This window comes from Oenanthe melanoleuca, chromosome 2, assembly GCF_029582105.1.
Source record: "Oenanthe melanoleuca isolate GR-GAL-2019-014 chromosome 2, OMel1.0, whole genome shotgun sequence".
NCBI lineage: Eukaryota > Metazoa > Chordata > Aves > Passeriformes > Muscicapidae > Oenanthe > Oenanthe melanoleuca.
Window position 1 is genome coordinate 124526359 of NC_079335.1, and position 20990 is coordinate 124547348.

General features: G+C 42.1%; 1 protein-coding gene across 11 annotated transcripts in view; it reads right to left on the reverse strand.

Annotated features, from left to right (window-relative positions):
* DYNC1I1 (dynein cytoplasmic 1 intermediate chain 1) overlaps positions 1–20990 on the reverse strand; it is a 182837-nt gene that overhangs the window by 67717 nt on the left and 94130 nt on the right. For all 11 annotated transcript variants that reach the window (XM_056486198.1, XM_056486193.1, XM_056486195.1 and 8 more), the window contains 3 exons: positions 14104–14193; positions 5215–5377; positions 3970–4069 (listed from right to left, as the gene is read on the reverse strand). In XM_056486198.1, the coding sequence (XP_056342173.1) occupies positions 3970–4069; positions 5215–5377; positions 14104–14193 (353 nt within the window). The remainder of the gene's footprint in view (positions 1–3969; positions 4070–5214; positions 5378–14103; positions 14194–20990) is intronic.

A 20990-nucleotide genomic window follows, 5' to 3' on the forward strand; every position in this document is an offset into this window, starting at 1 on the left:
TGTCTACATAGTGGAGAGTTGTCCACTCTCACATGTTTGACAGTAGGCACCTCTGGTAACCTCTGTCCTTTCCCTTAAATGTTTGCCTATTTCAAGAGATAAGGCAATGGAGATCATGGCATGTCCATAGAAAAGCATGTGGCTTCTGCAGACTGAGTCAGTAGCTCAAGTTCTGCAGGACTCATACTCTCCTCTCGTAAATTAGAATGCTTCCTCTCAAAATTTCTCAGTATCTGCAAATTATTGTCACTTTTTGTCTTTCCCAGGTAAATTCCTGCCAAACCAGCCACCACTTTACAAGAGAACAGTATAGATGGTAGATTCAAAGGAAGCAGGACAAAGAAACTCTCATTTGGGAGTTGTGAATTTGATCCAAAGGCACTTTAACAATAAAAAAACCCCAATCCATCACCCTTTCTATCACTACTATTGGGGTCTGAACCTCTCTGCTCTCAAAATCCATTTGGAAGAAATAATGCACACAGCTATAACTTCTGCCACCAGCAGCTGCTGCTTCCCACATTCTGTACACTTCCATGGATAATGTATCACAGAGTTGATGATTTTTCTATTCAAGCTCATCACTCCAAATGAGCCTGTACCCACGTGTGGAAGAATCAGCAATGACACATGGACACCACAGCCTGCCCCTTTCCCCTTTTAAGGGAACTCTGACTCGATTGTACCTACATCCCTCCAGACCCTGGCTGCTGGCACAGCTTGTAAGAATGATTCAGCACCCAATCCACTTGCATGGATTTAGAGGATGCAGCAGACCAACCATGTCTTCTCCCTCCTCAAAACCTGAGGGACACCTGAGGGTGGATTAATCCTGAGATACCTGAGACACCATCTCTCTGGACACACCTGTGCCAGCCCTGCCCTCAACTGCTCTCATCCATCTCACCCCTCTCCTCTCTCACTCCTGCAACAGAGCTTGCAACCACATCTGAGCAGCAAGCTCAGCTTCTCCTTTGAACCTTTTCATCCCACACTGGCCCATGCCCAAGTAAACAGAGTGTGCTCTGACAGTGCATCACGTTTTGGCTGAACAGGTTGGGGACCATTCACGCGAGTGGCTGAGCCTGCAGTCACGAAGGGGCAGATACCTGGGCAGGCAGTAGCCATGAGCTCTCCTGCCAGCATGACTACAACCAGCTAGGGTGTGTGACCAGGTCCAAAGCACCAATTTTGAAGCTCTTTGAGGCTCATTCATGCTCCTGGGAAGTTCAGTGAGCATGGTTCACAGCACGTCTGGCCATAAACAAACACTGACTCAAATCCGGCTGGGCCATTGGTAGATTTCACAATCAGTTTATGTATTTGACTAAAACACGGTTTAAAGTTTACACCTAGCTGGGTAACACCATTATGAGGCTTTTTGACTCTCAAAAAAAACAGATCTAAGTGTGGTACCCTAAGTTCTCTCTGGCACTGCACACTCCAAAGCTCCACTCAATCTACTTCTACTTACGCAGTTTCAGTCCTCACCAGGTGCCCAGATGTCCTGCACCTGAAAGCAACATAGCAATGGTGCAGTGCAAAACCCCATCAGAGCTACTGCCTGAGGGTCAAGAAAAGACACATCACTGTCCCTGAGACCATGATTTTCTTGGCTTTAGGTGATCTAAATCAGCCTCCATGGACAGAGTAAGGTGCTACCATTCTTTGTATTCATTCAGTTTGTTGGGCCTTTTCCTAAGATCCTTAAGCACCTTAGCCATTTTCCTGTTGCTCTGTGAAAGAATCAAGGGGCTAGAGGGTTAACTTGAATGGTATGAATGATCCCACATGTTTTAGACTGTATTCTACATGTGACTGGGAGCAGAGTAACTTGTTTAATCAATGCATCAATGTCCTTTGTTTGATTAAGCCTCTATTTGCCTCCAGGCTCTTTCGCAGCAGCAGTTTTATCGCAGAAAATTGAGCAATGTGTTCTGCAGTTCCCATGATTATTCAAGTTATTCTTTGGCACAGTGGACACTGTCATGTCCTGGAGCATGTGTGAGCAGCAGAGCTAGTGGTTAGGTGAAATACCTCTGTCTGGCTCCAGCTCTTGTCTCATGGATACAACCCAAAGCAGGAAAGAGAGGAGGCAGCACCATACTCCCAAGCTACTGTGGGGCAGCCTGCAGAAGCCCTCCACACAGAGGAGCCCCTGCTGGGATGCCAGGGAGCTGAGCATGAGGAGTTAACAAAGAGGAAGGCAGGAGGGGCCACCCTGGAACAAAGAGGTGGGAAGCTGAACATGCCTTCAAGCCCCAGGGGCTGAACAATTACATTTGGCAGTGCTCTTCTGAGGCGGCTTTTTTTCTTGCTGCCCTGGGAATACAGTAAGAGCTGCCTGTTAGGAAAATATCAGATAAGAATTCCATGTAATTTCCAGCCCCTGAACAAGTGAACAACCTAAGATAAGTGTTTCCTCAGGCTTATATTTGATTTCTGTGGAAATCCATATGTGCTTAAAGGCCACCCACATCACAATAGTGCATACCTGTTGCTAGGCTGATATTTTGTATGAAAGCAAAGGTATAAATTCTTCATTTCACACATGGGGTGCAGGCTGGCTATTACAAGAAGCCTCTCTGCAGCTGGTTGCTGTGCACCACCCAGACCTCCTCAGCCTGGCAGCTGTGCTCCCTGGGACCCCTCTGCTGCCTCCACATCCTCTGTGCAGGCAGCTGCCACCTTGCCTGGGAAGCACCCAGAGCAATGGAAGCAGCTCTGCTGTCATTTCCAGGGGAAAGAGAGAAGCATGGATTGAAAGTCCCTGTGCTCCTCATCCTCTCTCCAGCCTGCACACCCCATTTAGGTACTTGACCCTGAGCACTTGCTCTGTTCATGTGCAAATCTAATATGCTGCAGAAGGAGCTGCTCCTTCTAAGATTAGGCAAAGCTTGTTTTTTAACACTGGGCTGAGCTACATCTGCAGTGCCTCTGCTACCCACACCAGGCTGCAGCAGGTCTCTGGGGACACTGTGGCACGTCTGAGGCTGGGCTTGAGGCCAAGAGGGCAGACTGGCTTGTGCTCATATTTTTGAACTCAATGTCCTCTAGGAGCAATTTTGTTATATCTGTATGGTGGATTTAGGAGCAGAGTCTCCTTGGTTCTTTCCCCAGGGAAACCAGATGCTTTGCTCCAGGCCAGAACCCAGGAACAGGCTAACAACGATGAAATAGGACAAGGGGGGCTGGAGTAAAACCAGAACCAAATTCATTTAACAGGACCTGTGATGATGTCTGCTAATCCCAGCTCCCCAACAGAGTAACTAATTAAACTGGTTTCTGTACTTTGATGATGTGATTGCATTGGTTTTGGAGAGATTAAGCAGGTCTATCATCAGTTTTATTTTCCAATGGCAGTGCTTTGCAGTGCAGAGAAACTGGGTACATTCCAGGCATGCTGCTTTAGCATGACCCAGAGCAGTTGCAGCCTCTTCTTCCATCACCTGAAGAAAGGGCCCAGCAGTTTTTGGAGGGCTTCTTTTCAATCTTTCCAAATTTTTCAGATAATTTCGTGGGTTTATTTTTAGTATATTATATTTAGTATATATTTTATTTCTCACCATTATTTTTTTATTTTTATATACTACTATATCTAGTTATGCTTATTTAGTAAATTAATTTTTGTTAGTTTAATTTTAAACCTTTTGTCCTAAAAGAATGTCCATTTTTGGCTGAAGTAGTGAAAGGGGGAGGAAAAGTAAAGACTTCACTTTGGAAGGTTTGTTCACCTAGGGTTTTAACACAATGTCCTGATTTTGAAGACAAAGTAACATATACCAAAAAAATGACAGTTTCATTATTGTCCATTACTCTTCTTTACAGAGAAATGTGCTTCCACTCAGTCAGAGCCCTGCTCTCAGAAATAACATCCTGCTCTGCATAAAATAGAGCAGAGGCTGCCCATAAGTTTTATAGGGAGAAGGGAAGTGACATGGAAATGTATCTCCCAACTTCACATCTTACCTGAAGAGACCAATCCATGCAGGTGACCACACGATGCTTTGACCAGTGCTCATCATAAAACTGCCGGTTGAAGGAAAGGTTGGCTCCCGCTTGAACGTCTCTGTGTGAATTTAAACACAGTGACAAATTTTCAAGTACCAGGGTTCAAATGCTGTGAAAAGTAATGCAAAAGTTTTTGACTACTTCTCAGATGTCTGCTCAGCCTGGGGAAGTCTGCCACCTTGTTTTAATTGCTCTCACTGACTGTCTGGCTGAAAGTGACGCAACAAGAAACAAATTTTAGATCTGTTTCACAAAACCACATTTTAAAATTTCTCACTGCCTGCCTGACTCTTCTGGGTCACCCTGGGCCATCTCTGCCCTCTTTGTCTCTCAGGATTAACATGGTCCTGGCATTCAGCCCCCTCTTTTCTGAACTTCACCTCCAAGCTACAACCAAACCCCTCTTACTTATGACTCTTGAAATCTTAAAGGTTCAGCAGCTCCTCCCAGAGATGGAGACAGCAGATGCTGTGTGACACTGTAAGGACAGGCTGAAGCCCAGTGCTGGTCCAACACTGCCCCACTGATGCACTCAGCTGGTCCATAGGGATGCTGTTCTGGGTTAACTTCCACACAATACAGCTACTGATCTGCCATGAGGCTTCAGCAGACACATAGCTGTTGCAACCTAAATATTTCCTCTCCAGCTAACAAGTTTTACTGCTTTGCTCCCATATCAATTGCTGAAAACAAAACTTGTCACTTCTCGTCTTAGCTGTTTAGATTGCAAAGGCTTTGGGAGATCATTGTCATCCCCACAATGCATGGTATAGTGGGATCCATTACAGACCTGAGGCAGTAGAAGAATATAAACAACACTAGTTTGAATTTGTGAAAATATCATAAGCACACACACGTACACCGCTGGAATGTACACATTTACATGTACATGTGAATACACACATTTATCACCTTCAGTTATTTTTCCAGAATTTTAAACTTCATCCCAAAAATGAAACAAAAAATTAAACCAGCTGAATAATACATCAAATTTAAAAACCTGCCAAAACCCAGATCAGTAAAGCACAAAGCTATTTTACAATATCATTTCAGATGACAAAGTGACCCAGACCTTCATGAAGAGATTATGAGCTTTTCTTAACTGTAAAAATGTTACATTTCAGTTAAAGTTTAAGCTTCCTTTTATTGGAATTATCTTTATAAAACTTTTTTTACAAAAGCAAAAAAAACCTCCAAACTGACCCATCTTTCTCTTCTACATCTCTGCCACTATAGTCAAAGAAGATGTCAGAATCTTCAGCCAAGGCTCGCTCAATTACACGTATTGTGCGGTCAAAAAATATCAGGAATTCTTCTGAATGGAGAACTTGTTGCTTTTCTTCTTCTGTCAGTTCTCTAGGAGGAGCTTGGAAAATGAAAAGATGTAGTTAGGAGTATGACATTTCACCCCTTTCCCAATGAATCAACATCTTCAGTGGATTTCTTTTGACATGAAAGATTGCTGTGGCCATGTCAGGAGAAAAATCAAAGCTTTACTCTTAAAATCATGACTAAGAAGTTTTTAATATGTCTAAACATACTCTTGTATATTACCAGAATATAGCCTTTACATAGAAGAGATCCTGTATCTTACGTATTTATTATTCTGAAATGGAAAATACTTAAACCCCCCCAAATTAAATAAACTCAGTGTTCCAATTTCAGGAAATGGCCGTGACTGACGTTTAAGCAATACCTAACTGGAAAATTAGCAGAACACTTATGTAACAGGGGACCTGTCAGAGGAGCTGAGGATAAAATAATCTTCTTAACTTATACTACAGTTCTTTATATTAAAAGGTCTCACATAATCTCTCCCTTCAGTTCTTCCATTTATACATGGTGTCACTGATAAATTCTGTCTTAGCTGCAGAGCTTTTGCTAAGTAATGAAGTGAAAAAAAAAAGATATTCACTGAGGCAGCAAAACTGAAAGCAACCAGCTAAACAGCAGTTTCTTTCAGGCAGTATTATTCCTTGCAGAAGATCCTAAGACCCAGAGCAACAAATGTCACTGAGCCAGGGGCAAAGCTGCCCTGGGAGGGGTAGGGGCTGTCCTGGGCAGCAGCAAGAATGGCATGCCCCCCACGAGATGAAGTTGCTTCTTTGCATGTACACACAGATGCTAAACCTTTACTTCCAATATATCCAGTTGGGCACTTCATTTGAAAAATACTATCTTTAAAGGATGCACCAATGCAACCTCTCCATTAGTTCGGTGAATAAAAACCAGGTAATTTACCTGTTGGGTAATGGCATGAAAGTAGGGATGCTGCTGTTAGTAAAGTACAAAATTTTGTTCTCAATTACACTATCAGGGTCATATTGATATTGTGGCAATACTGTATATTGATTATGCATTTGCCCATATGTACTTTTTAATCATCATTTTGGTTATATTTCAGAATTACTTGTATTTTAAGAAATTACTTTAGTGTCTTCACAGTTACCTCAAACCAACCTTGCAACTAGCCTAAATTCTCAGCACAAAAAGCTCCGTTTGATGGAGAATTTTGTTCCAAATGTGTAATTAGGAACACAAATAACATATAAACAGATTTACTGCAAAACTACAGAGACTGCTACATAAGAGTTTAACAGGTGATCAAAGTTCTTCTGGATTTGGCTTTACACTACAGATTTGAGGTGTTTACCTGTGAAAATGACCTTGCAGTCTCCATAGGCCATATTGGGTTAAAACATCAGCTGACAAAAAAAGGAGTTCAGCAGTTCAGAGAACACCCTCCACACGGCAAAGTTTAACTCCCAGCCCTGTCACATCTCTCAATGTTTAATTAAACAATGAGTGACACAGTTTCAAGCTACAGCTCGAAATTATTTTCTCGTTTCTGTGCCATGCCACACAGCTTCTTTCAGTGATCAGGCAGATGTGGCCCTTGCTCTCCATCTCATTTTCCTGTGCTTCCCATTGGATTCATGCACTCATTGGATGCCAACTGGATGGGCACGATGCCAGCAGCAGCCCCCAGGGCAGGGATGGATGGAAGGGCACAGCAGCAGGCAGGAGTGACATGGTCATCATTCCTGCAGTACTCAGCTCCCTGTTTTCAGCATTCCTGCTCTCAGAGCTGCTGTGGCTGGGAGAGGCTGATATCACCATGCTTTGCCTCAAGTTTGCCTCAAAGCATTAGTTCTGAAAGACAAAATCTCTGCACTACACCTGAGCTAAACAGAGAGGGCAGGAGAAATACAAAAGGTGGAGGAGCAATTTGGCCCTCAGGAGACAGAGCAGCTAAGAAGTTACAAACTTCAGCTTTTGATGATCTCCTATGGCCTTGGCCCTATGTCTCCTAGCAGCAGGTAGTGGTCCCTGTGGAGCTCCACACATCCAGAGAATATCTGCATCCCCTCACGTGGTCTCCCTGAGCAGCAGATTGACAATCACCAAGGCAGGAGCACAATTTGCCCCTAAGTGCTTTACACAGAAGCAATGCATGTGAAAGAAAAGGAACAACTAGCAAAAAGTACAGCTTGACCTCTTGCAGCATCCACTGCTGAACAGTAATTGGCACTGAGGGAACCCATCTGGCAAGGAAAGCTGTAATGAGGCAATATCCCATCGTCACCACTAAAGCATTGCTTTCCCAGAATCAAACACAACAAGCATGACAATGCAGCAAAATGGCATAAAAAGGGGGAAAATAACTGCAAAGGCAACTGGAAAACTCATTTTAAACTGCTCCAAATGGTAAAAATTATTTGCTAAATCAAATCCTCTCTACAGCTTGGAAATATAAATTTAGTACTCGGCCATTTGCTGACTATAACTGCAAAGAAAAATACAACCCGAAATCAACAGAAAAGGGAAAGGCAAAAAATAAACAGCTTGGGAGCTGTGGAGCGCTCACAAGCCGTGGAGACACACATGATTGTAGCTCTACCTCAGCAAAATCTCCCTTGCAGTTAGCAATGATCTGTGGGAGGCCAGCAGTCTATTAAACCATCAGGAACACCTTGGCTAAAGTTTTGAGGGCATAAATCAGCTTACCTCATTCATCTGACTGACACACCAGATGCCCCCTGGCAATATTAAGCTTCATATTTTAGCCTTATTTTCTTCTTTCATTCGGCTGCCTCTGAAGTTTTATTTGAGGCAATCTCTTCTTACAAGAATGTTAACATCATTACTTTTTCCAGTGTAAAACATTGTTATAACCACTGTAAATACATGAAGTATAAGCAAAAAAACCCAAACAGACAGGTTTGTTCTTTCAAATATGGAGGTTCTCTAAGCATTTATCTTTCAGAGACATTTCCATTTTTTCCTTGTTCCTTCTCCCTGTCTGTCCATTACCTCAAATAAAATAAAAAGAATCTATGTAATTTTCTGCAATTTTTCTTCCAATCTGGGAGCTTACAGTGACTTTGATCTCAGCTTTCAAGAAACACTGTGGAAACAAGGAAAACAGTTTCAAGAAAAACCGAGAAACATAAGTAGCTGATCAAAGTGGTTTTTTTGTTTTGTTTTGTCACAGAGACCTATGTGATGTGACAAAATCTCCAGAAATTCCCTGTAAGCATACAGCATTTGTCTTCAAGTGTCTGCTCTCCCTGGCATAAAACCCAAAGCAACCACATCTAACCTTCTGTGCTGAACAAAGCCCAGTGCAGTGTGTAGTTTACCACTGCTAAAAGTTACGTGCTCGTTGCATGGAGTGCAATGAAAGCTGCTGCAAAGAAAGCTCCATAGTTTGCTCTTGTTTTGACACCATAGCTTCCTAATGGACTGTTGTGCCTGTGCTCTGATCCCACCCAAAGGAGCTGAACCCATCTGTGGCCCTGCACAGCTCGTGGCAGGAGGATGGATGGTGCCTGGCAGGAGCCCCACACATCCCACGTGTCCAATGGCAGCAATGGGACCCTGCACCCAGCAGCAGCCACCCTGCTCTGCAAGGGGCTCTGGGGCTGTGGTGTCAACATCTACCAAAGAAACCCTGTGCTCATGCTAATACTGCACAAAACAAAATTGAATTTGCAATTAAAATTGAATTGCTGTACAGAGTAATATATGCACTGAGGACACCCAGGGAAAGAGACTGTGAGGTGTATCTGTAATGAAAGATATTATATACTTGTGCTTGAACAGGAAGGCCTAGAATATGAAAAAAATAGTTGAACATGATGTGAAAAGGACCAATTTATTCAAGACTTATTTACAAAAATATGAACACTTTATAATTCCATTTAACATAATCCTCAGAAATACTGTATTTCACATCAGGTCCTTTGTCCATAAATTTCTTTGGGTAAAACAGAAAGAAACAAAAAATTATATTAAAACACCTTCTTGAGTCTTTAAGAGCAAAGATAAAATTGCTGCAGACTTGCTCTTATTCAGCAGAAGCATGCTTGTAGTAAAAACAACATAAATAGTGGGAATAACAGTGCAGGAACAAATTTAGAAATATTCAAGTACCAGCATTTGAGACTTCTCTCAAGGGAGTTTAAAAAACATAAAGAAAAGAAATGAAAACAAAACAAAAAATACCATCCCAAATTTAAATAAATATAACAAAGATTCTCCTAGAACCTCAGCAATTCTAAAAACCTGACAAGAAATGAAAATGAAGTCCATTAAAGGAAAAAAACACCAAACCAAAAGAAAAAGACCAAAAGGAGTAAGTGAATGAAAGAAAGGGCAAACTAATAAAAACAGTAAAGCAGGAAGCAGCCTTGTTATCAACCCAGAGATATAATGAGGGACAGAAGGAGATTATTAAAACCCCTTTAAGAGCTGTATTATTTCTTTCAGCATCTATTTAAATCCATGTAAACTTTAGATGTGCTGACGATGGAGGATGGCTGAAAGGTACGTGGTGAGAACTGCAATGTGTGAAGTGGCTCTCAGCAGCTTTCAGTCCTTGCCTGCTGATACCTTGTGATCCTCCTGTTTTTCTTGTGCTTTGCACTTTCATGTCAGGCTTGATTTATGCCACATTCTGCTTTGCTGCCTGCCATACCATGGTTTGATATATGTCATGTCTTTGTTGTGCTGGCAAGCCCCTTCATGGCATAAACACTGAACATAAAAAGAAAGATTTCAGGCTTTATTTTGGGATTTTTTGATTCTGGATTAGCAAATTGGAGAGCCTTAAATTTGATACTGTGCCAGGCAGGGCTGTTCCCAGTCCCTGTGCTTCTCCAGGGGCCATGCTGGACACCTGAGCTGGCTGTAGGGATGGGTCAGCACACCTGGGCTCACTGTGGTGTTGGTGGCAGTGAAACCCTGGCATTTCTGGCCATAACAGACCTCACCACAACCTGTCTTGCTTTTCCAATGCTGATGCCTGAGATGTCGAGAGTGAAACCATTCCCACCAGCCCAGCCTGCTCTGTGGACACCAGAGCCCCATGCACAGAGCCAGGGCAAGAACAAGGCACAGCAGGTCTTTGGAACTGCAGATCCCAGCCTTTCCCATCACAGCCTTTCTTTTGTGCAAGTTTCTGTGGACATGCCCATGGCTTCAGATAAATGCAGGTTGATGCCCACTTTCAAGACCTAGCCCGTCCCGTTGTTCATGTGGTTTCTACTGACACAAAGAGGAGCCTTAGGTGGAGCTCCAGAGCTCTCTGGTGGTGGAAAGCCCCATCCCACTTGGTGCCACAATTTGGGACCAGTCTCTTGTTTATGTGGTCAGGAGAGGCTGGGAACAGGCAGAGCCCAGCCCAGTTCACTGTCAGGTATCCCACACTCAGTTCTTCCAAAAACAATGGGAAGAACATGCACTTGAGACATGGGTGGCAACAGGCAGCCCCTGGAAGGAAGGTGGTCCCAAGGCTACATACACTTCAAGTGGTCACTGAGTCAGTTCTTCATCTCCCACTCCACTTTGTGGGGCTCAAGCTGCTCCTCTGCCCTTCACACCTCCATGGCAGTAGAGTTCTGCAAGAGGTGCCAGGCAGACTGACCCAGTGCAGGTGCACTGAGGGCCTCACAGTGATGCCATGTCCAGAGCCAGGGTCAGACCCTACAAACACCCCTGACTGCTGAATAATCCCACCAAACCTCATAGAGCAACCCTGGGGTGTGTGGGGGCAAGATGAGGAAATTAAGCATTCAGTAAATATCCAAAGAATTAAACTGAACTACCTATAAACCACATAGGAAAAAAATCACATTTCCTCTTAAAATACCATTAGAAAAATAGAGCACTCTTGTCCTGTTGGCTTGGAGAGAGGGAGACTGAACAGACTGTATCCAAACTTTATTTTTTATCCCGACCAATTTTTGAGTTATATTCATGAAAAAATGGTCTGCCTTTCTCTCCCTGCACTTCTCGCTCCCATGGACTTTTTCTTAACACTCCTATAACTCAAAAAAGGCCATGCTGATTTTTTTTAATCTGTTAAAAAATGTGCTCCCTGCGCTGAAACCAAATTTCAGCCCAGAGCAAATTTTTACGGCTGGGTTATAAATCCCTGAAAAACAGGATTCATAATGGAAGTGCTGACACAGCCTTAACTACTATATAGCAGTGTGAATGGCGCCACTATAATGTCTATTAGAGATTCTTTAAAAAGTTTGCAAAATATTGTCTTGCCTTGCAGAGAAAAAGAAGCCAGAGTACTTAATGCCAACATAAACATGCTTTTAACCCATTATGTGCTAATTTGCAGAAAAGCTATTAATTCTGAGTAGGCACACAGAATGCAGCACTGACAGGAAATGTTCTTCTAAACTCCTGTTTGACTTGTAACATGGTTTTAATCACTTCCATGAAACACAAACGATGGCTTCAAACTCTGAATGTTGCTCAGAACACGAGAAGGGTGATTACAACAGAGAGGAAAATGGGATTTTGTAGGCAAAAGGGCTAAAGCCAACAGGGAGAGAATGGCACCACATATTAAAAAATGGGACTCCATTCCATGCCAGTTTGGGGACGATGGCTTCATTGGATTCACAGCATTTAATGCCTGTCAGCAGCACACCACTATTTTATCCATCACATACCAAAAGTATTTTATCCATCACACATACCAAAGGTCAAGTTCACTTTCTATCAGGCAATGAGCATGTTCTCTTCTTCCTTGAACTCAGTCAAATGCTAGCACCTCACAAAGTCAGCTCTGCTGAAACAGGCTGTGCCTTGCTTTTACAGCCTGCAGTTTGTGTGCCTGAGACCAGTGCTAAACCAGCCCAGATGATCTACTGCTCCTGGGGGTCTGCTAGGCAGGGAAGGGAGCACTGCCCTCTGACTGAAACACAGCAGAGAAATAAAAGATGTTGGCAGTGGTGGCTGATGAGCAAAGTACATAAAAGGCTAACAAGGCTAACTTGAAAGCCCATAAAAGTAGTGAAATAAATGAGTTCAGGGATCTAATTTGATTTTTTTTCTTCTCCTCTTCTTTCAGGAGTTTGTGCTTTCTCCCCATGTATAAGAATTAACATCACTTTTCTATGGGAATAAATGGGTGTAGGATAAGCTGTAAGTTGAATACTACAGGGACACTCAACTCAGGACAGTGCTTATGCATGGTGTGAGGTAGTAGAGGCTTTTATGGCTTTCTGTTGCCATCAGTAAAGGAGATACTGTGTTAGATCCAGTAACTGCAAAAGACCATATGCAAGTTGACCTCACAGTTGGAAAGAAGAGTAATTTTCATGAAAAATGAAGTTTTTCTATGTTGCCACATTTCTTGCTCATGTCCTCAGTTCTGCCTTTGCAGACTTGCCTGACTTCCTGCTGTCCCCACTGCTCCTCTCTGCCCATGGCATCAGTGGCTGGGACCAATAGAAGAAGTAGAATGATGAGGAGCAGGAGGACTGAGTTATTTATAGCATGGGTGATTTCTGTGATACCCCTAAAGAGGGAAGAAAGATCAATTTATAATCAAAATGGTATAGCTGGTACTGCAACTCACTGCAGTGGGTGAGGATAGCAAATGTGGGTACTGCGTACCAGATTAATTTTTTTGGATACTGATGAAAAGATACCAGTTTCCCCTAGATGAGAAATAAGCATTGACTGCTGTATTCCCAGTTGAATATTTCATTGGCTTCCATGTAAAATGTCTCCCTATTTTTCCTCTAGTGAGATTATCTTGGGAAAGACCAAGCTCACAGAATTATCCTGGTAATGATCACCATAGCAAGAAATAAACTACCTTTCAAGAGGCTAAACAGAATTTTGAGCAGTCCTGGTAAAAGTAAGAAATGCTGGAGAAGAAACCCATTTCCTTCCACCATGGAGCTGCTGCTGTTTCAGTTCTTTTTTTCTACTTAACACAGGATTGAGCATTGACTGTTGAAGCCATTGACACACTAGAATAGCCAAGACCCTAGTAAACTTCTAGATGAGCAAGACCAAATTTCACATCCTTCTTCTAATTTGAAAGCTAGAACAGGTCCAAGGAAAGGAAAAGAGACATCAAGCATATCTACCACATCCAGTGCTGACATGTATGACTTAAGCATCTCTTGTCTGCACCAGAAGCAAGTAGTAACCTGAATTTTTGTCTCTCATAACCATGCAGAGCACCTCAATACAAAATAAGGGACAGAAGGGCTGGACCTGTCTGGCTTCAGGGGGGTTTTTTAAGTTCCTTGAAGTAGTTCCAACAAAACATTTTGATTTTGACAGAAAAGATTTTTCAAGTGAAACTATTTTCTGCTGGAAGATTTCTGACTGACACTAGGTTTAAGTTTGTTTCTCTCAAGCAGGCTCTCAGATATGGGCTCCAAGTACCTTTGAAGACCAACAAATTTTACAGAGCTACTGAAATGCCTGGCATTCCCATTTTAAATCTTTCACATAAGCAGGGTATTTGAGCCAGAGGACAAATTAGCACCAGCACTGGGATCCAAGATCCCTACTTTGTTTTCAAATTATAAGGACATGTAGCTTCTTCTAAACAAGTCTCATGCCTTTCACAATCTTCTCAGGCCAACCAGATGGGTCTCTGGGATACAATTTTCTGCTTTTATGCTACTTTTATGGTTTTGAATCAATAAAACTGGTGACTGTTTCAATTTCAGTGGTCTCAACAGTGGAAACTACTTAAGAGAGTAACTACTGGCAGGATCCAGACCTTTAAACATCTAACATCATCCTTTTCATTTTTTAAAGTACCTTCTTTCACTTCCTGCTTCTGGTCTTGATTTTCTGTCTCTAAGTCATCCTGTGTTTTTGGCTCCACCATCTCTTCGTCATCTTCATCCTCTAAAAAAAAAAAAAAAAGAAAGAAGAAAAATATTTGTGAGATTCTCCTCTTTAAGGGGCCTGGAAATTGTCTGACTTCTTTACAGTGATAAACTGGTAGTAAACCCAGGGAAAGCAAAGTGCCCAATACATTGAACATATACATTTATGCTCAGAGTGGCATTCTCAGACATTTCCCCCCTGACTGCAAGATAATCTGGGCACCTGCCACTTCTGCCCCCATAACTTCCCATCTCAGATGTCAACTGAATATCTCCCTGACCTCGGATATGACTTCTTGGATGGCATGAGGACAGATACAAACATGTTTCAGCCTGGCAGCTATTCCACAGCTGGGACACCTGCTATCCAGATACCTCATTTCCAATTCAATTCTCACCAGATTAATTTGTCTTTTGACCTACAGGAATAGGTTAAACAGAAAACTGACCTCAGGTCAGATGCCACTAGCAAGAAAACAAGCATGGCACAGTTCTGAAAAGTCATCACCATCAGCTGGGGGACTATAGCTACCAAAAGTGGCATTTGGAGCTTAGGAACCATTCTTGCATTAATACAAATTTAATGAACACTAAAGTTTGACACATGTCAGCTACTACTGCCAGATGTTTTAATGACCTTTCCTGACTTATGCAAATGTATCTCTCCCTCCCCCTCTCTCCCCCCAGTCACATGTTCTCATTTTATTCAGGAGGGCAAACCATTCATTCCTTGATGTTTCTCTGAAGTTACAAGGGTTCTGGTTGTCCAGACCGGAACATAATACAAGCAGAGCTGGACAGACAGTGATGCACCAAATTGTCTCAGTGTCTACCTAGCCCTCATTACTTGTTACCTGCTTGTTACAGCAATGTAATCCACCTTCCCTGTGCCCAGGGCTGGCACACAAACCACTCAGACTCCTGAGAGGATAAAGACACACACAGCTTTCTAGATTCTGTGATCTATGAGGACTGAAAATAGAGCTGGTCCTATAAATATTTAACAATTAGGATGAGTAAATCCGTGGCCTATGGGGAAATTATTTTGCAGTTATTTTGGAGCTTGACATACCACCAAGGAATAGCAAGCATCACTGGCGCCCTGTATTGGTCCATGGCATGAAAGAGTACATGTTGTCCTGGCTCTGGGGCATCCAGCCATCACGAAAAACACTGCAGCTCCTCTGGGAACCTTTCTGAGCAACCTGCTGTCACCATAAAGCAGTGTCATGGTGTTTCTCCAGGCACACTTCCTGCCCTAACCTGCCATGTTAATGGGGAAAACACATCATGCTTCTCCAGCTGGTTGGTTACTGGCACCTTCTGCTGTGAAGGCTGGCTGTAATCAGCCCTGGCTTCTTGTGAGATGGTGGTGCTGACAGGTTGCATTCAACCAACAGGAACATGCAGCTGTATCTTGTTTTCAATAACCTAATAGGCACTGTGCTATTCCTACCACACTGCCCAGCCTAGGATTTCTCCCTGAAACCCAGAGGGGACACGATGCTAGATGCCATATGGGCCATTAACTTCAGAGCTGGACTTGATCTTTGTGGTTCTCCTCCAACTCAGAATATTCTGATCACCAACTCGGTGATTCTGTGATATCTTGGCTGGAGATCATGGCTTAGCCACACACTGTAAGGAGCTGTCTCAGCATGGACAGATAGGCTTTTCCCTATTGGGAAAATGGGGAAATCTTGACATAAAATCTGCCATCACTGCCCTTACTGCTAGTGACTGCAGTGGGGAGAAAAGGAAAGCTCATGTCCCCATCCACCAGGGATGGAAAGGGAGGAGGAATCCAGCATGGAGGAAGAGGCATTTTCATAATTAAAAGCACTACTAATGAATGCCATTCCTTTATCAGGGATTTGTTTGACCATGGAACTTGAAGTGGAAAAAAGGTAGGGTACTCACAATGCCTCCCTTTGGTGCCTACTTTTCCCTAGGTACCTATACAGAAGAACTAAGGAATAACTGTTAGAGAGCAAGCCAGGATGGTTCAATTTGGCTCTGTCCACTGGCTGAAAGACAGATAACATCCAACAGTCAGCAGAGAGTCTGTGAGAAGAGCTCTCCTGCTGTACACACATAGGAGGGGTAAAAAAAGATCCTTCTGCCCTTGGTCTGTGGCACCAGTGGAGATGGGGATGCATGGAAGAGAGGGGCACTCCCAGCTCCAAAGAATAGGTGAGAAGTGTGAGTGCCTGGCACAGCAGGGAGTGAATCCTCTGCTAACCTCAGACACATAGATAGGATTACAGTGCTGTACACATAAATACACACAGACAGAATTATGGCAGACACTAATATAACCAGCTCCACAAAAAAAAGTTTTGTGAGTCTTGCATTAAAATTTTCAATCCCTAAAGCACCAACTTTTGGAACCAGCTGTTTAAATATAAATTTCTGCTTCTATTTTCAACCTGTTTCTAACTTGCCAGCTTGTGCAGGGAAGTTTCAGAAGGTGAAGGGCTTGAGAAAATTTTCAAGCAGCAAACAAAAACTATACCAGTATTCAAACTGAAATATTTGGGATTTTTAAGGCTTCTTGCAATGTTTTTAATGTTTCACTTGCAATTTGGTAATGGATAGGGATGATGTAGCAAATTTAGAACTTGAGATTTAGAAGCAGGTTTTCAGGTTGAAGTGAAGAAAATTTATCCCTGTTTCTAGAAGTCCTTGATTCCCCTGATTTTGGGCGTCAAAATATTTGCTTGCCTATAGCCCTTTTCTGCTTCTAATGCAGAGCAGGGATAAATGGAAGTAAGTAAAGGTTATTAAAACACATGCCACACTTTTTTCCAAGGGCACCAACATCAGTAAATTAGTTTTACTGAGAAAGCACTGCAAGAGTTTTTAGCAGCTTAGACAGAGTTTAGATGTCCTTATTTATTTACAGAGAAATGTACACATGTGCACAGAGAAACTCAGCTGAAAGAATGATAGGGTTGTGAGTCAAATGCTAAAGTCTCAGCAAATGCCAGAATTTGGATTGTCTGGGCACGATTAGCTCCTTTCCCCTCCCCACGTGTAGGCATGATGACATAATTCTGGAATTTCCTCCCTCTCGAGTGGTTGGCTTCATTTTCTGGGTTCTCAGCAAGAGACACCTGGGGCCTGAAATGCAGAAATGCTGAGAGCTGAAGTCAACTGGCCCCGTGCTTTGAGTGAAGAAAGTCTTAGGGAAATTCTACACATGCAAAGGCTCCCCCAGCTCCCTCTTTCAGCTTCCACTGAAAGTTGTCATGCTGACATTTTTGTTCTTTCTCCCCCTGTGCTTAAGTGCTTTTGCAAGATGACAATAATATTGTAAAAAAAATTAGAACTCTCACCCTGCATAAATGTTTTGCAGAGATATGTTCATCAGGATTTGTGGCATAGTAAGATGTTGTTGGGGAGGCAACAGCAAAACTAAACCTTGGAAGTGGATTAATGTTTTTCTGTATTCACTGTAATACTTTGATCATGTGCACTAATATGAGGTCTGAGGCCAGAGCATGGAATGGAACAAGATAAAAAGCAGAAAGGTTAAAAACTGCCCCCCTATTGACTGATTACAGCAAGGATTTGTTAAGGAAAAAAGACTTATATGTGATCATGCAATTGAACTTGTATCATCCTACATATTCAAGAGGGCTAATTAATAATGCCCAAGAAATCTGCAGTCTGGACTACCCAGTGTTGCTTGGCTCTGCATCCAAATGACTATTTGCCATAATTTTTATAGATATATATTGCACATCATTTAATGTATGCATCCTTACATATGTTCATAGTACATACGTTTATTTTTGTGTTAAGCATGGTTATACATTTGTACATTTGACTGCACATACACATACATTAAGAATAATGGGAAATGCTTCAGCATTCATTTTCCCATATTTTATTTAAGGGTGACAAAGATAGCTTTTACTATACATTTACTGGAGAATCTGTGAACATCTAAATATTCATTTCCACATATGCCCACTCAGATTGCAATAATTTTCCAGGGAGATGAAGAAACTTGTGCAGTCCCTGAACATACATAGCCTTTCCCTGTTACAAGCATATCTAATATTAGGAAGTTTAGAGAAATTACTTTTTAGCTGCTCACATCACAGCAGTAGGAGTCTCCTAGTCACACTTGGCAGAGATGCTACCAGCACCAGTAGTAGTGTTACACCCTGCTCAGAAGAGAACAGGGTGGAACACTATCAGAACTCAAATGTCTGCTAAAGGAACCACATGAAAAAGAGCCAGTAATGAAGAAGTTTACAACTGCCATGCAACACTCCTTTGCAGATATAAAAGGACTTTGCAAGGCCAGTTTTGGTGTGCCTATTTAACACACAGAAGCTGACAGATAGACCCACTCACTGCACATCACTCAGTAGACCAGCAGTTTAGGGAAGAGACAGTGGGCTTCAGATTTTCAGCCTAGAGTCCTGCCCACTAAAGCCACCCTGCCTTTTGCTGTAAATAAACAAATCCTCAATGGAAATGATCATTAAATACTTGGATAATGATTGTCTGCTGAAGCTGGTGGAGCCATATGTGGGATTAATACAGATTGAGATAACTGGACCAAAACCCTTCCCTTCATAACTCAGTGATTGATAACTCTCCAGGCTCTAGGAGGTGGCCAATCAGTCTGAAGGGTGCTTGACAAAGTAAAAGTAGAGCAATTGTTTTCATCCTGGTCTTATCTTGAACACTTTTGCTTCTGTTCCAGACCAGAAATGGTCTTGTCTGTCTAAAAGCTTGTCTGTTTTTCCCAAATATAGAAGTTGCCCTAATAAGAGTTTGACCTCTCCCTACAAATGTTTTGTTTTGGCTTTTTTTTCATCTGGGTGTAAATACTAATTTTCAAATGTTAACCAGCTACTAGCTCCAGTGAGCCTGCTCTATGGCTGGTCTTTGCCTTGGCCACCACAACCACTTGCAATAGGTGATACAGGGGAAAGCCCTGTGAATACACAACCAACTCCCTGGAAACTGCAGAAGAAATGCCCAGATGTGCTGAATTGCATCAGATATTCACAGACAGCCCAGATGATCTCAGAAAATCAGACCCTGCATTTCTGCAGTGCTGGACTATTTAATACCTACTTGGACTTTCCAGGGCTTTAAACCACAGTATTTATTTTTACAGCATATAAAAACATACCAGGCATATTCAAGACAAACTAGAATACTAGAATAAATAATTGCATCTGAGAGGACTACACAAGACATGGGCTTAGGGTTTTAATTCTTGAGATGAATACTGTTCTGCCATTTTTTGGACTGCCAGTTTTAGGCAGCCAGCACTGGTACTGCTCAAATAGATTAGTAAATAGATGATTTTGGGGGTGATTTATGTAGTTATAGGTCCCTGCTCTGCTAATACATGTAGTACCAATCAAACAGGCAGCATGTTGTACATTTTTCTTCAGTGGAGGATTTACACCTCCTCAGACCTGCACCTCTGAAGCTAAGAAGTTGCAGCTTCTGTGTATTGTTTCTAGAATTGACAGCTATGCTGAACTAGACTGATAGCTCTGGTTTTAATTCTCAGTAGGTACAAACAATCCCTTTGTTAAAGACACAGCTTTAAAATCGCAATTTAATTAGCATCACAATTATATACTTTATTGACTGAGTCAGTGATATATGAGAAGCCAGTGGGTTATTAGATGGGGTTTTATATCAGCATTGACATTCCTTCAGTGCATGAGAAGGATCAGCCATGCATATGACACATTCAATGAAATCAAGTGTCTTCACAAAAAGCAGACTCCATATTTGCAACTATGAAATACCAGAAACCAGTGTATCAGTTTTATACTTACAACTGTTCAAAGTAACTTTGCTGCTTCTGTTACAAAAGAACTACAAACAAAGACAAGGACAAATGTATTTGTATAGGCATAAGTCTGGACCAAACAAGTTGAATACTGTTGGCATTATCCTTAGTAGGAGTTAAAACTTGGTCTTTCCTTTATGAGTGTGTTCTTTCCATCACTAGCAAAATATGCAACAAGCAAGGGAGGACATATTTTTTCAAACAGGACTGCCTGACATTCCACATTTTTGAAAATCTATGACTCGCAATCTGGCTGAATGACTTATTTTTTTATATAATGTCATTTTTTGAAATATGTCCAGTTTTTCACTTTCATCTTTTGACTGCCCTTTGAAGCAAGAAGAGAATTAATTCATCAGTGGATCTTGTTTGCAGAGTGGGATGTGAGACTGGACATTGGGCACATGTTAGTCATCCCAGATGGAAATATCCTTGCATTAGGGCTCTTCTTGGCAATGGGCAGCTGCCTTCTAAATGTACTTCACTTAGCCAGAGCAAGAAACACTACTCAGACCTCAGTACTGAGAAAAAACCCACAGGTGAACAGAACTTGCCCTAAGCTCCATGAAACAGGCAACACATTTCAGATGAGAATTTCACGTGAGTTGGAGCTTGCAAGTATATTTGCAGCCAAGAATCATATGCATGCAAGGCACTGCTGCTCACTACCCAGAAAAATACTTAAATGTGCATTGGAAGAACAAATAAAGTTCCAGGTCATCTCTGTGAAATTCCCCATCCCTGTTGCAGAGCACTCCCAAAAACCATCTTGACCTTATGAACTAGCACAGTGAGTTGTGTTTTCCAATGGCCATCAGATGGAACAAGAACATTAGAAAAAGAAAGGATAGAACTGATGAATGAATTTCTGGAAGTATCTTATGTTCACACCACCATATATAAAATTTGAACTGAAATATATGATGTTCTTCCTTCATTTTCCACATACACAATTTTAATCCTGAAGAAAATGACCTGTC